Source organism: Odocoileus virginianus, chromosome 12, assembly GCF_023699985.2.
Source record: "Odocoileus virginianus isolate 20LAN1187 ecotype Illinois chromosome 12, Ovbor_1.2, whole genome shotgun sequence".
NCBI lineage: Eukaryota > Metazoa > Chordata > Mammalia > Artiodactyla > Cervidae > Odocoileus > Odocoileus virginianus.
The window spans coordinates 39,043,737-39,060,961 of record NC_069685.1 but is presented as its reverse complement, the minus strand read 5'-3'; the positions used below and the strand labels follow the sequence as shown (position 1 = coordinate 39,060,961).

General features: G+C 38.0%; 1 protein-coding gene across 4 annotated transcripts in view; it reads left to right on the top strand.

Annotated features, from left to right (window-relative positions):
• The window catches only part of GLRB (glycine receptor beta), a 93,806-nt gene extending 77,717 nt beyond the window's left edge, over window positions 1-16,089 (top strand). For all 4 annotated transcript variants that reach the window (XM_070474942.1, XM_070474943.1, XM_070474944.1 and 1 more), the window contains 2 exons: window positions 2,632-2,924; window positions 13,632-16,089. In XM_070474942.1, the coding sequence (XP_070331043.1) occupies window positions 2,632-2,924; window positions 13,632-13,928 (590 nt within the window). In that variant the 3' untranslated portion in view covers window positions 13,929-16,089. The remainder of the gene's footprint in view (window positions 1-2,631; window positions 2,925-13,631) is intronic.
• The last annotated feature ends 1,136 nt before the right edge of the window (window positions 16,090-17,225 follow it).

Sequence of the window (17,225 nt, the reverse complement as noted above, 5' to 3'; positions counted from 1 at the left end):
TAAATACCTCCCAAATGTCCGTTAATATCCTATTCCTCCTAATTCTTCTCTTCTTCTTTGATCCCCTTTTTCTAACACCCGAGCATCCCTGCCTGAGTCCCTTCCCTTTTCACCATGACTCCCCCGAATGATGCTGACCAGTTTGTCCTTTAACAAGTCCAGGTGGCCAGTGCTGAGTGGTGGTTACCAGTGTTTTTGTTTCTAGACCCTCATCTGACCTAACTAGGTATTTTCCTTTCAAAGTCACATCTTTTCCATAGCCTCCTATTCCTATTATGTATTTCATGTTTCTGCAGTCATTCTGTCCAGACGTTTGTCTCCGTCTACCTTCTTTCTTTAACTGGTAACCAAGTTTTAAAAAATGTTTGCTCCAAAATCCTTCTTTCTACATCAATCCTGTCTTTCATTTTGTTATTCTTTGTTTCTGCATCTCCTATTTTCTCTTTCTTAGTTTATTTCTATATCCCTGCTAGAGGGACATTACTGAAACATTCTTTTTATAATATAACTTCTCTACCAAATACAATCAGAGATCCACACTAGGACTTTCAAGACCTTCTATAATCTGGCACTATTCTCCATTTCATTCGGAGGTTTCTAATATGTCAAGATAAAGGTTCAGATATGCTACTAAATTTGCTACAATGTGATACATTCTGTGTTGTTGATGAGAATGGAATGCTATGAAAACACAGAAAACTGGTCAGTATAGTCTATCTCAAGGCCCCTTTTTGCTTAAGTTGACATAACATTTGATTAAAAATTTAAAAAAATGATTTGGAAAAATGACTTACCAAATGAGTGCCCATAAGTATAATTAACTGAGGTTAGGACAATGATTGAGAAGATCTTGCATTTTTATGCTACTTTTCACTTCCAGGTTAGAAAACATTAAAACCTGTGTTAAGTTTTAAAATATAGTACTATTATATAATTAGTTTTCATCAAGATGAAGGATAGTTACTATAATCATAAATGAGATGTTTAGCAAGCCTAAATATATATACATAATATTATTATATACATATATGTGTAATATTTTTATATACATGTATATGCATATACTTAATATTGTTTCTATCTGCGGAAGTTATATTTTACACAAATTCTCTCTTTCTGGGAGAGTCTCTTAGTGCTTCAATATTTACAAACAAAAATAAAAAATCTCCACACCTTTCAGAAGCCTCTGAAATGAAGCAACTGATGGAATATATATTTTTCAATGTTTTAGCTGATTATTGACACTAGTATAGTACTTATTGTATTCCCAGTGCAAGAGCAGAGACAGCTAAGTACATCTTTCATCATTAGGGTAATATATTCACTAGCTCTCAGAACTGGTCACATCTAGGAGGAAAAAGGTCCACATAGCCCCATAATTGAAATTCACTCTCAGAGCCAAGAAAAACTTGCTCCTGCCTGACTTAGAGGGAGGCTTCCTTGACCTTACCTGAGGCTCCAGCCCAGTATGTGGTGATGATGGTCCCAACGAGTCATGTTTCCCAGCCCCTCTTCTGAAAATACTTAGGAAGGAAGACCAAGGGAAAGTTTAGGAGTGTGGCAGGAGCAGAGAGAAAGAGGGAGATGGATTATTGCTATTCTTCTTTGGGATTTTACACTTATTTGACTTAAATTGATACACAACTAGTTAGCGTCCCATAAAGGTTAATAAAACATATAGCAAGACTTCATTCTTTCCTTAAAAAACTAGAATCATTTGTTTTCCCTGAAATAATCCAGGATGTTCTCCACTTTGTCTTTTCTATTAGATTTTTAAAAATTTTGAACCTTATCAGAAAATTGCTTTATATGTTCTATTCTTGTTCTGACTTAGTAGTTCAGGGAGCAAAACTCAGCTCTATAAATGTTGAGAGTAAAGCTAGGAAGTAAAATAACTTCTCTAATCAGAGAGCTTTGTGGCTTCCTCAGAGATACTATGGAATAGTTTTAGATATCTTTAATATTTAGATAAGATCCAAATGGTGGTTTTTATACCTTGGTTTACATTTATATTTATTTTTTAAAAAGTTAGGTGTTTACATGCATCTTCACCCACACTAAATAATTCCTTTATAAAAATTATATACATAGTACTTCTTCTTCTCTTTATCCTTTAAAGGAACTTGAGTGACAGTGGGTTACTGGAAAGGTGGTGGTGGTTAGTCTCTAAGTCATGTCTGACTCTTGTGACCTGAATGGTCAGTAGCCCACCTGTCTCCTCCATCCGTGGGCTTTCCCAGGCAAGAATACCAGAGTGGGTTGCCATTTCCTTCTGCAGTTACTGGAGACAGACAAAGAGCAGTGATTGTAGAACATTTCATGGGAGTAAGAAGCATCTTGGAGAAAGAAATGGCAACCCACTCCAGTATTCTTGCCTGGAGAATCCCATGGACAGAGAAGCCTGGTGGGCTGCTGTCCATGGAGTTGCACAGAGTCAGACACAACTGAAGCGACTTAGCATGCATGCATATATTGGAGAAGGAAATGGCAACCCACTCCAGTGTTCTTGCCTGGAGAATCCCAGGGACAGAGGAGCCTGGTGGGCTGCCATCTACGGGGTCGCACAGTCAGACACGACTGAAGCAGCAGCAGCAGCAATAAGCATCTTGAATTCTGGTCTCTGTCCTGCAGGAATCTTCTCGGTACTGAGCTTGGCCTCTGAGTGCACCACCCTGGCTGCTGAACTCCCCAAGGTGTCCTACGTGAAGGCGCTGGACGTGTGGCTCATCGCTTGTCTCCTTTTCGGCTTTGCGTCCCTGGTGGAGTACGCAGTCGTCCAGGTGATGCTCAATAACCCCAAGCGAGTTGAAGCAGAAAAAGCCAGAATTGCCAAGGCCGAGCAAGCAGATGGGAAAGGGGGAAACGTGGCTAAAAAGAACACTGTTAATGGCACAGGCACACCTGTTCACATCAGCACCTTGCAGGTAAGGATGGCATCTGACGTCGGCCAGTGAAATGCGTTCTGTGGGTGTAAAGGGTTGGTAGAATTGATTCACACTCATTTCTTGCTCACAGATGAGAAGGAATTAAGCCCAGTCTACTTGTTGGAAAAAATAGAACACTTAGCGAATCAACCATCAAATTGCCAGATGACTTCCGTGGAATTCAAGGATGCTTAAATTCCTTCAGTATGATGTTCACTATCAAATGTGGAGGTCTTGCCCAAACTCCAGACCTTCCTACTATTTCTCATGTGACAAGCCTTCATGAATGGCCAGGGGACTGTGGGGGAAGCACTGAAGGCATAGGGAGCCCGTGTTCTTGATTCAGTCTCCCACCTCTTCCTCATCAAGTTGGAGGGCTTCACAAACCCCATGTCAGGCAGGCTACTTCTTTACTGGGTGCCTGGTCCATAGGAAAACTACGTCCATGGTTTGGGATATGTGCAGTGCAGGGTGAATAGCTGAAGAACTGAAAAACCGTTACCTTGCCTTGTTGCTTGATGATGGGGCTAAGAATAGTGGACAGTGCCTCCAGATTCAGGTACTGATAAGTCCTTGAGCCACAGGTGATGTCATGGGTTAAAGACACCTATCCACTTATCCCATTATGCCTACTTGATATCCTCAAGTTGAGAAGACCCTTATCCAGGGGACCAATTCCATGGAACTTAGCATGGGAAGTTCCACAAGAGACTAACAGGTCCAGACCATTCTGCAGCTGGGAAACCTTGCCTACCTGCGTACCCCAGCCCTAGACCAGGTCCATTTGCTCACCACCACCACCACTGAGCCCTAGAGTGTTGGACACACTTTTAAATACAGAGGCCAGTAAATTGTTCTTAGGTGGTTCTGCCTGCAGCTCTTTTTTTGTTTTTCTGTTAAGTAATCAACTCATTTTCTGAGCCTACAGTCAAGTCCGTTTGCAAATTTTTCATTGCTACCTTGTAGGGAGGTTCCTCAGGCCCTAGAGCTCTTTATACCCTATTTCTCTTCATGAAGAATAAGTATAAAACATCCATTCATGTGGAGTTATCATGGCCTTAAAGAAATCATGTCTTTAACATATCTCTTTCCATTCTTTTCCATGCATCATGTTTATATCATTCTGTGTGAAGTGAGTTTCTTGTGGGCAATATATGGTTGGCTGATGGCTTTTAATCTTCTCTGCCATGATCGTGTTTTAATTTGTATGTTTAGATCATTTAAATTTAATGAATTTATTGATATGTTAGGGCTTCAGTCGATTTTATATTTTATTTCCTGTGTATTCTGTATTTTTAAAATCTTTCTTTTTTCCTTCTTTTATGTGGATTGCTTGAACAGTTTCTAGCATGACTTTTTGAGTTTCCTGTATTGTTTTTAAGTGTATCACTACCTTGCTTTATCATTATTCTAGGTGTTACATTATATATATACATGACTTTTGCACAGTCTCTTAATGTCATTATGTTACCAATTTGTGTGATGTTTCCTCTCTTAACACCTTTTATTTTCCTCTCTATATGACAGAATTATTGAAAATATTCCTTAGAACCTAATTAGAAAGTATTATAATTTTTGCTGTGCCATCAAAAATAATTTGGAAAACTCAAAGGGAGAAGGAAAGTTTTTTGTATCTGTGGATACTTTTCATTTCTTTGATCTTTCTTTTATTGTGATTTTGCAAGTTCTTTTATTATTTTCTTTCCTTTTAGAGAATTTCATTATCCATTATTTTAGATAGCTCTCCTGATGACAGATCCGTCTAGTTTTCCTTCATCTGGTAATATCTTGGTTTCCCTTCATTCCCAAAGGATGCTTTCACTGGGAATAGGATTCCTGGTTGATGATTCTTTTCTTTCAGCACCTAAAAAATACTGTGTTCCTTCCTTCTGGCCTCCGTGATTTCTGAGAACCTTGTTTCATTCACATTGTTTTTCTGCTTTAGGTAAAGTCATTTTTCTCTGGATGCTTTTAAGATTTTTTTTTTTTTTGTCTTTACTGTTGAGAAGTTTAATTATGTATTTTGATATAGTTTTCTTAGGGGTCATCCTGTTTGGGGTTTGTTCAGCTTGTTAAAAATGCAGGCTTTACTGTATAGCACATGGAACTCTGCTTAATGTTATGTGGCAGCCTGGATGGGAGGGAAGTTTGAGGGACAATGAGTACATGCATATGTATAGCTGGGTCCCTTCGCTGTTCACCTGAAACTATTAAATCGTTAATTGGCTATACCCCAATACAAAATAAAAAAGTTTAAAATAAAAAGATGCAGGCTTAGGCTTCTTGCCAAATGGGAAAATTTTTCAGTGATTATTTCTTTGAGTACCTTTACCTCGTCCTTCCAGGACTGTGATGCCAGAAATAGATGCTCTGTTATGGGCCCATATATCACCAATGCTCTGCTCCTCATCCTAGTCAGTTCTCTGCCTTTTGTTCAGACCCAGTAATTTCTCCTGTTACATCTTTAGTTTATGGATTCTTTTCCCCACCCTTCATCTTCCTGTTGAGCCTATCCACTGATATTCATATTTTGGTTTAACATGCTTTTCAGTTATAAAATTTCCATTTGGTTTTTCTTTTTCTTTCTTTCTTTCCAGTCCTTCCTTCCTTTTCTCTCTTTCTTTGCTGGGATTTTTTACTTCTTTTCTCAGGCTTTCCATTTCTCATTTGTTTCAAGCATGTTCATAATTGCTAATTGATGCATTTTTGTCATGCATGCTTTAAAACCTTTCTCGGATAATTCTAATATGGTTTCACCTTGGTGTTGATCTCTACTGATCGTATTTTTTTTAATTTTAATTTTATATCTTCTCCAACTCTTTGTATGATGAGTGATTTTTTTGTTGCAACCTGGACATTTCATATTATGTGATGAGGCTCTGCATCTTTTGTAAACTTTCTGTTGTTGCTGCCTTCCTCTGAGTGTCCTTACAGGAGAAGGAAGACTGCCGTCTCCTTGCTGCCAGATGGGCCCCTCACAGTTAGGTGAGGGCTCCCATTGCTCCCTGGTGGCATTGGGCATCTTTTCTTCCCGGTGTGGCCTCCTGACACTGGGGTGATTCCGTATGCCTGGCCATGGGGAGAGCCCTGCCTCCTAGGACAATGACCCAGGGGAAGAGGAGAAGCAACGTGGTGCTTGCTGCTGGGTGGGGAGGCAGCCCTGCCTGCACCATCCCCTCCAACACCCCTCGCTCCCCAGGCAGCAGGGCCTTGTTACTGGTCCAGGTGGAATGAGGGCCAGCTCCCTGCTTGGGCTCCTGCAGGACCCTCCAGGGAGGGCTGGGCACCTGTCACAGCATCTGGAAGGCAGGATGCAGCTACCTGCCTGGTCCTTGCTGGTGTGGATAGGGGTGGGGCCACAGCTGTTTCTGTGATGACGGGCTCCAGTAGAGAGGTTATTGTGTGAAGGGTTTCTGTCTTCGTAAGCCGCCCCTTCCTTTGTCCTCTGTCTAAAAGGAGGGGCTGTTATTGGGGCTATTTCTGTCTGCACCCATTGGCATTTTCAGTTCCTAATCTAGGACATCTGAAGCGAAAAAGAAATGCAAGAACTCACCACACCATGTCCTTCCTTGGCCCCCAAGGTCTCCAGTTGACCTGCTTCCTTTTCTCCACCTCCACAGCCTTATGTTTGCTTTTTCTAACGTCCAGGGTGTGCCTCCTCAACCTTCCTGGGAGCAGAAGGGCCCCACATTCTTTCGGGGCCCCTCAGCATCCTCCTTGTACCTGTACCTTGCCTCCTGCTTTCTCGTGAATAAATAGGGATGTATCAGTGGGCTGCTCTTAAGCGTCTATTCATATTGCAGCCCCCCTATCTACTAATCCAGTTCAGACCTACTGCCTTCATGCATCAGGAACATACCTTCTCAAAGAAATCATGGTTCTTCTCCAGGATTTTACTTTTTCTCTGTTACCACCAGTGCCACCCAGTGGTACCTAAAAGAGCCAATGGCTGATGAAAGGCTCATGTTGGCACATCAAAGAACTGGCATTTCTTTGTGAGAAGCTTAGGATTTCCTTCTGAAACACACAGATGTTTCTCCAGGACACTAGCAGAAGGAGGGATTCCTGAGGCCCTTACACCCCAGGGTGAGGCTCACTTTTTGAGTTTTTGACTCTGCCAACCCCCCCATTCACGTCTCCCTGTCTTTTCCCACTTCCTCATGTTTCCAGCCCACTGATCCCCCAACACACTGACCTGAACCCTGGTCAAGAGATCTGGATTCACACAGTGAAGCTGTGCTAAAGAATAGGTGTCTGGTCTCCAGCAGTGTCAGAGTCAGCTCCATCGTCTGAAATGTCCTGGGGCCTGACTAACTGCAGAAATTCCCAGTCACAGAGCATGCCTCATGAGCTTGGAATCTTAACATATTCTTCTGACTGGAGAAAAATGCACAAACTGAAAGTTGAGACTTGTGTTTCGTCCGGAGGGTATTCTTAGGACTTCAGTCCTGGGAGACGGCATCTCAGAGAACGCTGAGAGAACTGCTCCAAAGAGGAAGAGGGGAGCCAGGCTACACAAGTCTTTACAACAAAGACTAAGTAGTTGAAACAAAAGGTTATTGTTAATCTTTTAACAGATTAAAAGCCAGACTTCTCAAGTTAATGAATTTAGCTCTTTTCTCTGTAAGGGAAGATGCAAGAGGCTGGGCTCAGTGAAGTCATTTCTCTGATGTGCACCTCAGCTGTCTGGGCCAGGACCCTGTGTTTTCTCATCCTGAGTCTCTTTGGGGTGCATCGTTGTGGGTGGCTGCAGGACTGACTGCCAAATGGGGGGCATCCTGTTTCCATCCTGAGTTCCCTCAGGGCTCACTGGAGAGGGGGGTGGTGGCTGTTATGTGATTGGTTAATGGCTGCAACATTCTTTGTTTACTGACATGCCAGCAGAATTTTAGGTCTTAATTCCATGAACCAGTGTCTTGGTGGAAATGGATTCTTTACACTCAGATTTTCAGAGTAATAGAGGACATGTCAGCATGATCTGTGAACATAGATATAAAAGATAAGTAGGATCCAGGATATTAGACTGAATTATTATCAATTTGGCTTTCAAGCTTTAAAATAACTACCAAATGAATAAAACAACATATTTAAATAAACACACATTTAAATAAATCAACATATTTTAAAACTCCTATGTTTTTATTCTCTATGTTTTTAGCAACTAGTAATAGCATACATGCCTGGAATCTGAAACTACTAGAACATTTTGATACTAAAGTCATAGAATAATTCTTTAGAGTTGAAAAGTTGACCAGAGGTTTTCATCTCCAGGGTTTTCCTGGTAGCTCAGCTGGTAAAGAATCCACCTGCTGTGCAGGAGACTCCAGTTCGACCCCAGTCAGGAAGATCCGCTGGAGAAGGGATAGGCTACCTGCTCCAGTATTCTTGGGCTTTCTTGGTGGCTCAGCTGGTAAAGAATTCACCTGCAAGGTGGGGGACCTGGGTTTGATCCCTGGGTTGGGAAGATTCCCCTGGAGAAAGAAAAGGCTACCCACTCCAGTATTCTGGCCTGGAGAATTCCATGGACAGTCCATGGGGTCGCAAAGAGTCAGACATGACTGAGCGACTTTCACTTTTCATCTCCAGAAATCAATTTTATTTTATTTCTAGAAATCAATTTAAAATACTTTATTTCTTACAAAATGAAATTTCCAAGATGCAAAGGAACCTATGTGAAATTTGTATCCTGAGACAAGCTTCAAAATGAAAATGAGTCCAAAAATAACTCAACTTTAATAGGTACATTGAACTTAGAGCAAATGTGTAAGATTGACAAATTCAGAAGATTGTTATACATTGACACACGAAAGAAAATATGAAAAAGGAAATTTAAAAACCATTGCCCTTTTAATTTATTGATTTTGCTGACGTGAAATATAATTATGCCTTTAGTTTCAGAATACTTTTGTTCTAGTATATTTTGCTTTTCAAAATACAAGTTTTTGTTCAGTAACTTCAATCAGGAAATATATCACTTATTTTTAGACAGAATAACAATGGTGATTAATGGAAACACAGTGAAATTTGAATTGTAGAAATATTTTGATACTGATTTTTAAAATCACTTGCCATCAGGCATATATAATTGTTTAGGTTTCTCCCTTCCCCAAATCTGGTACTTCCTCCACAAATCCTAATATTTTATTGATTTGTTTCACTCATATATTTCCACTTTTATTCAATCAAAACAGTTGAGGACCTATGTCTGTTCACATGAACCTATTTCCAACCCCTAGTATTGGAGAAGGCAACGGCGACCCTCTCCAGTACTCCTGCCTGGAGAATCCCATGGACAGAGGAGCCTGGTGGGCTATAGTCCATGGGGTCTCGAAGAGTCAGACATGACTGAGCGGCTTCACTTTCATTTTTCACTTTCACGCATTGGGGAAGGAAATGGCAACCCACTCCAGTGTTCTTGCCTGGAGAATCCCAGGGACGGGGGAGCTTGGTGGGCTGCCGTCTATGCGGTCGCACAGAGTCAGACACGACTGAAGCGACTTAGCAGCAGCAGCAGCATCCTTCATAGTCTTTCTTCATAACTCAGTCAGTAAAGAATCCACCGGCAATGCAGGAAACCCAGGTTTGATTCCTGAGTCGGGAAGATCCTCTGGAGAAGGAAATGGCAACCCACTCCAGTATTCTTGCCTGGAGAATCCCATGGAGAGAGGAGCTTGGCAGGCTACAGTCCATGGGGTTGCAAGAGTCAGACATGACTTAGTGACTAAACCACCACTAGTATCCACAAGATGAGTCAGAACTGCAATTCATGTAGCACGAATATGATTGCTATTTCTTTATGATAATGATATGTATTTTAAAATAAGAATTGATTTAAATATGGCAAAATATGTAGGAATTATTCCCTCTGAGCATCTTTATCATCTGTAGGGGATATTTTTATCACCATGAAATCACACCTAAGTCTTCTGGCCAAGAAATATTGTCGTTTACAAAAAAAGAAAAAGAATTTATTTTTTGTTCCAGCCAACATCTCCCTAAAATTAAAAAACAAAGACATTGTTTACTGTGATTTGCTTTTGCATGTGTGTAGATTCAACCTGGGAAGGACCACAAAGACAATCTTAGAGGCTACAGTTGGAAGCTTTTGGAAGTTCTTATGTGCATCATTTTTATCCTTGACAGTCTCATTATCGTAGCATTAATACCTCATTTTTGCTACCAGTGATTTTCAGAAATGACAAGTTTATATGATGAAAGTAAATGAGTCACATGTTCATAAGAGGAGCAATGGGGGAATTATAAATTAGAGAATCATAGAACCAAGATCACCTTTAAGAATATGTTAAGTAGGGTTACTGTCTTACTTTAAGTAGTTCATTTAGTCCCTATGCATATGATATTGTGATGCTTAAAATAGTATTTATTTTGTAAATACTTATTAAATAGTATTTATTAAATAATATTTATTTTAAGTTTTTATTAAATAGTATTTATTTTGTAAGTACAAAATAGTATTTATTTTATCTTCATACTCTTATGTAAATATTTGATTTGATATTGATATGCAGAGTAATAACTAAAGAAAGCTGTGTTTGTATGAATTGTTTGATAAGGAAAAGAAGATGAAATCAGTTAATTAGGTAAAGAATTATGAGTGGTAGGGAACCTAATTTTATTCCTTATTCAATTCTGTCACATCATTGAAAATTACTTCCATTGTAGAGGTTCTCTCTACCAACACATGCACACATACTCACACCCCTCATTTCAAATATCAAAATCTTCAAATACATTTATAGAGAGTTTAATAAATTAAATGATTAAACATTTAGTATAACCAAACTGAAGCTTTTGGGGGTGCTTTTTCATGTTATCACTTTAACATTGAAGTAATTATTCTTCTTTTAGGTATTTACTATATTTAAATAATCTTTCAGAATAAATAAAATATACATTGTCTACATTTTTAATAAACTGTATAGATATTAATACAATTTTAGAATGATTAACATTGCTGGAAGAATCTATTAATAAGAATAAATTTATGTTAAAAAAATAGAAAATTTGAGGTGCTTAAATGTATAACTTAGATTAGTATCATATAAATTTGGCTACTTGTCTGGTTACTTACAGATAATGAAACCATTCGTGAAGTCATGAATAAAATACAGCTCAGAGTAAATGCATTTCTGTAGTAAATATGTACAGCTTTCTTTGAGAAGAAGTAAAAAAAAAGAAACTGATAACAACCATGCTTCCTGAGTTTCTGTCAGAAGCTTAAGTCCTCCTTTGTTTTGATATATGGATTCCAAAGCATCGTTAGTGCTTTTGGAGTGGAGGATTCTAAAGGGGGGAAGTGTCTGAAGTACCCACAGAAGGCTGCTCTGAGAGTGAGAATAATGCAAAGGTTTGTTACATACAGGCTGTTCCCCATTTCTGTTCCAGTGCAGGTTGTGATTCAGTCTTTATACAGTTCGCTTACACATCCTTCAAACAACACTGAAAAACTGGAGCTTCAAATTGTGTCTTCTGTTTGTGACACTTACTGGGAAGGTGTGTGAGTGGAAACGCGTGTGTGTGTGTGTGTGTGTGTGTGATGCTGGACTGCTTGCTGAAAGCGACCTTTAAGATTTCAAATTGGGGAATTTAAATAGAAGACCTGGAAGTAAATATTAAATATATGTATTCATGCATATATATGAATGATTTCCTGAAGTTGCATTTAAATTACTTCGATTCTAGTTGCTGGCTTTGTTCTGTCTCATTGTATTGGTGAGTCCTTATTTTCTCCAGACATTTTCCTAGGTGCTGTGTAAAACTGATTTGGATCAGACTCTGGATCAGTGGTGACTCCATCAAGACATAATTCCCTTATAAGCCCCACCGGGCTCTCACACTGGGGAGACTGGAATTACACATTAAAAAACGGGGATCAGGAATCCCCTTTTTTCAGGTTCGCTCCCTTTAGCTCAAAGTCCTATCAAACCAGGATGGAGCTAAACAGACATTTTCTAAATATTTTAATATATTGGTGATTCCCATTTTTTTTAACATACAAGACATTCAAGAAGGATGAACTTCCAGAGCCTCAATCCCATTCCTACTCATTAACAGTTTCTTGTATGCTCTTTGTTTGTGTGGTATTCATTGATTTGGTTGCATGGTCTTAGCTGAGACACATGGCTTCTTCTGCTGTGGTAGCCAGGCTTCTCTACTTGAGTCGCGTGTGCTCAGTAGCTGTGGGCATACAGGCTTCGTTTCTGTGCGGCATGTGAGATCTTGGCTCCTCAACCAGCACTTGAACCCATGTTCCCTGCATTGGAAGGCAGATTCTTAACCAGGGAAGTCCACTTCTTATGTGCTTTTGTACTATTATATTTACCTAAACATCTTTCTCAAAAGTGCTTACCCAACAGGACTGTACAAATATCTATGTGGTCTAATATAATGGTAAAGCCAACATTTGTAAACCAGCTTAAAAAAGCATTACTAGTGCTTGTTCAAGATTGAAAAATATAGAAATAACTTAAATGCATAAAGCCAGGATGATGTGTAGACACATTTTCACTTGTTTTTTTACTCATTGTATGTTGGTTGTCTTTGCTATCCACCTCTAAACAGTGCCACCTGACTTTGCCAGAAAGGATGCCTCAGTGTCTGTTCAGATAAAGGACAGTGTCCTGGTACCTGAAAGACTGCTGGTGAATAATTTGTTTTATGTCTTATATTAAGCATCATTTTTACCCAGGCAGAATCTAGTAAATGTAAATAGAATTTAAAAAATTACTCAACATATTATACTAATAAGGCAAAAACTAGTGTAACTCTAGTATGCTGAGAGTTATGGTAACATGAGTTCCTTTTTTGGTAAAAGTAGTAAATATTTTAGTGAAGATTCCAAAGGTGAATCACAAAGGTTGGAAGTAAGAACAGTGGAAGATTAAGCAGTGGAGGCACTCCTTAAACCATTGGTCAGCACTATACATCTGTCTTTTCCAGGAGCTTTTCTGATGGCCAGAGAGAGTTCAATGTGAAATAATGATTTTGCATATTGAGGAAATTGAGTCAAATTTAGAAATTTAGTGATGATTACCTAATAGTCTCGGTAGGATATGATCTGGCTGAAATATACACAATTTCTTTGGATTCTCTAGCTATTTTATCTTTAGTCAACAAGTGATGAATGCCTTTCACTCATCAGCCTTTGGTTCATGATCACTGTGACCATTTTTAGTTATTTGTGAGTGTGGTTTATAGATACAGTCTGTCTCACTGAAGGGATACATGCTTCAGTCATTTATAAACCACTCAATTTGAAAATAGAATCCCTAGGAAAGTCAAAGCTTAGAAGCACCAGAAGATGTTTGTATTCTGCATAGTCTACTGATATGATGTGTGTCATAGTTCAGTGTTGGGTTTTTATTATTAATCAGTCTTTCAGCTGAGAACTCTCACAAGCCTGGGAGCACCTAAGATAAAGGATGATAGATACCTTGATCCCTTCACATAAAACAACCTCCTGAAAGTTGATGCCCATGACTTAAGCCTTGTTATATAGGCAACATTTTAGAGCCATAAATGTTCAGGTAATTATGTGGTTTAATCAGTGGGCTGTTATTTCTGTTAGTGGATTAAATGAGACACTAGCCAACTGAATAAACCATCAAATTTTTTAAAAATATGCTTTTGAATATTCTTTATAAATAGAAAAATTCTTAATACCCTGTCTTTAATTTTTATTCTCAGGTTGGTGAGACCAGATGCAAAAAGGTTTGTACGTCCAAGTCTGATCTGAGATCAAATGACTTCAGCATCGTGGGAAGCTTACCGAGAGATTTTGAATTGTCCAATTATGACTGCTATGGAAAACCCATTGAGGTCAACAACGGACTTGGGAAGTCTCAGGCCAAGAACAACAAGAAGCCGCCTCCGGCCAAACCCGTTATTCCAACAGCAGCAAAGAGAATCGACCTTTATGCGAGAGCCTTGTTTCCTTTCTGCTTCTTATTCTTCAACGTTATCTACTGGTCTATATATTTATGATAAACCCTTTCCATTCATATGAAGTAAAATCCCATCGCATTGTGACCAACCTCGTTCATAAATGCCAATCTGTGAACAATCTTTGCATTTTCATAGCAGTGTATTGCATTTTGGATGCCATGGGATTGTAACACAAATATGGCACCTTCATGTGGAATGGCAGCATGATTGTGTTACGTCTGTGCTCTAATCATGATGTACTTAGGTAAAGCAAACATAATTGCTTTAGGAATAAACGAAGGATAAGCATACTACATAAAATAAAATCCAGACGTTTCTCTCCAGTTAGTGTAAATTGCAAACACTTCTGATAATTCTGATAATAAAATGGTATGCACGCTGAACCCTGTTAAGATCAGCATTCCAATGTATGTAGCATTTCAAATCTTCCTTGTAACTTTCAGAGAAAGCCATCTTATTCTTGTATAATTTTAGATGGTATTAATACAGTTAAGCAAAATTATATTACATATGGTATAACTTTATAAGTAGAAATATATCAGCTATAATTATGTGGGGGCTGTGGAGAAATAAAGTTCAAAAAGATTCCTCATTTGTAAAGTCAGCTAATTTTAAAGTGTGCCCGTGTTGGCCATGCCAGACAATAAAATCCAGTGAGCAGTTTTGAAACAAAGGGAAATCTAGATTTACCTACATTCGTGCTGAATTCTGGTTTCTGATAAGAAAGTAGATATATTGATTAAATATTTCTGATAAAAGAAATTCTATTTAGTCCACTTTAAAACCTAAATATATTTTCATGGATTTTATTTTGTTGATACAGAGTATACGGAATCATTGTGCCTTAAAAAGAGTCATAAATATTTTAAATTGGAATATAGTAATGAATATTGTGATTTCATACCATTTTTAAGAAACCAAGAAGAAAATACCTTATTACTAGAAGTAACTTGAGTTAGGAAGAAAAATCCATTATCATTAAATTAAAATCATTAAAAGAATTTAGCTTCTTTATCTTATTAAGATGCTAGCATATTTTAAAGTAAAATTAATTTTTTTTCATTTCCTTTTTTCTTATTTGAATAATGTTTGACTTGTTACAAAACATTTAACAATTAAGTAAATGATTACTTCATTAGGCCTCACCTCTAGTTGCATTTTCTTTCTTGCTGAAAGTCTGGACTACTTAAATTATACTTGCTTTGATCTTGTTCCAACTTGAAAATAAGTACTTTCTGGTCTATAAGACTTGAATTTCTTAGTAATATCAGAGCCAAAGTACCTTTTTATTTCTCCATAGCTGATACTAAGACTATCAGTAATCCACGTAACATAAACATGAGGCCAAATAAGTATATTTACATTATGTGGAGAATTTCGTAGCAGCTGAGATCTTGGATGGTTAATTCAATAATAAAGTGTGTTTACATACAGTTTATGCAAACTGCAACCTATAATTCAAGGCTATTTTATTGAAGACTTTAATTTGTAAAAGAGTCACTGATTACTAAATCTTTACAAAATGAGATGTATCTAATCCTCTGTGGTCTTTCAGCACCCTCTAGTTGCAAAAGCTTAGCCATCTGAACCATTTTAAAATCGCCACAAGTCACCCTATCGGTAGACTTAACATCCTGCTAGGACCCAGGGCAGTAGTATCTTAATGGTACTGTGATAGGAAAAAAGTGTCTTGAAAAAGACTTAGACCATTTAAATTTGTATTAATAATAATTACACTTCCTTATAGTCTCTTTTCTTTATCCTTGCAAATTTCATTCATATTAGGGAGTTTGATTTCCATGCAGTTTTAAGTGGGATATGTACCCAATGGAAAATAGGTCTCATTTTGTAAGAATTTATTTCTTGAAAATAATGTGAATGAATTTCTTTATGTAATATAACATTGCAGCCTCCTAAGATCTGTTTTACTACCCAAATATATATAAATAGCTATCCCAGGATTAAGTGTGTATATATAACTACAAATGGAACATTGCGCAATGATCATAATGCAGTACAATCAGTGTCCACTAACAGTTGCTTTCTATTGTTATGTTGAGGATTTAGCCAATTAACCCAGGGTAGTTCTGATCTGTGTACTTTAAGTATTATGTCTTTCTAGGAAACTTGCAGTATTTACCTGGATATCAGTGTTGCAAATTTGATCTTTCCAAAATAAAAATGATCTCCTCCTTACAAATCAGTGGCTTCTCTTATTTTCTGTTTCTGATAAAAAAAAAAAAAAATCTCACTATTCCAGTCCTCTGAGGTCCATCCACCTTCCTTTTTCACATGGTACCCGCTGTCAAGTTCCAACCTCTAAATTTCTCTTCCTTACGCTGACCACCTGGTCTCCATTTCTGCAAACACCACCCAATTTGTTTCCCTTTTATGTTCATCAGACTCTTACCGCAGTCTGAAGGCTCCCTCCTTCATAACTCTTTGAATTTACTTTGTGATGTTTATTTTTTAATTGCATAAGTAATACATAGATATCTTGTTGCATTAGAAAAACAGATGTATTTAAAATAAGCACTTAATGCTGGTGTTATCACCTTTTTTCTACAAACTCTCCTCTCTTCCTAGAGGTCATCACTGTCTTTTGAGCATCTAGACCTTACTCTCTGCATCTACAACTTCTATCTAGTTTTTAAATATAAAGGACAATTTAACATAAATGGAATTTTACCATATGTACAGTTTTTCAGTTTATTAATTTTTCATCTATTGGAGACCTTTCTATTTGGGGTCATATCAGATGTATATACATCTGTATTTGGTCTCCTGTTATTCTTTAGTGTGAATGTACCTGAATTTAGCTACTCTTTAAGCACAAATTTTTATTGTTTTTGCTTCCTTTTTAAAAAAATAATATTTTTCAAAAAAAAATTTATTTATTTGGCTGCACCAAATCTTAGTGGCACATGGCATCTTTAATTGCAGCAAGTGTAATCTAGTTCCCCGACCAGGGATCAGTCATTTACCTGGGACCCCTGCTTTGGGAATGTAGACTATTAGCCACTGGACCATCAAAGAAGTTTTGTTTATCCTTTCTAATGCAAAATAGCATTGCACTAAATGTTTTTGCTCACATATGCATATGTTTCCACAAGATAGATATCAGAAGAGGAGTTACTGAGTTGAAAAATATCTATGTTTTAAATTCTGGTGTGTGTGCTCGGTTGTGACCAACTCATGGCCCCATGGACTGTATATAGCCTGCTAGGCTCTTCTGCCCCTGGAAGATTCCAGGCCAGAATACTGGAGTGGGGTGCCATTTCCTACTCCAACCCGCATTGTTTGCCTTTCCTATATTGGCAGATAGATAGATTCTTT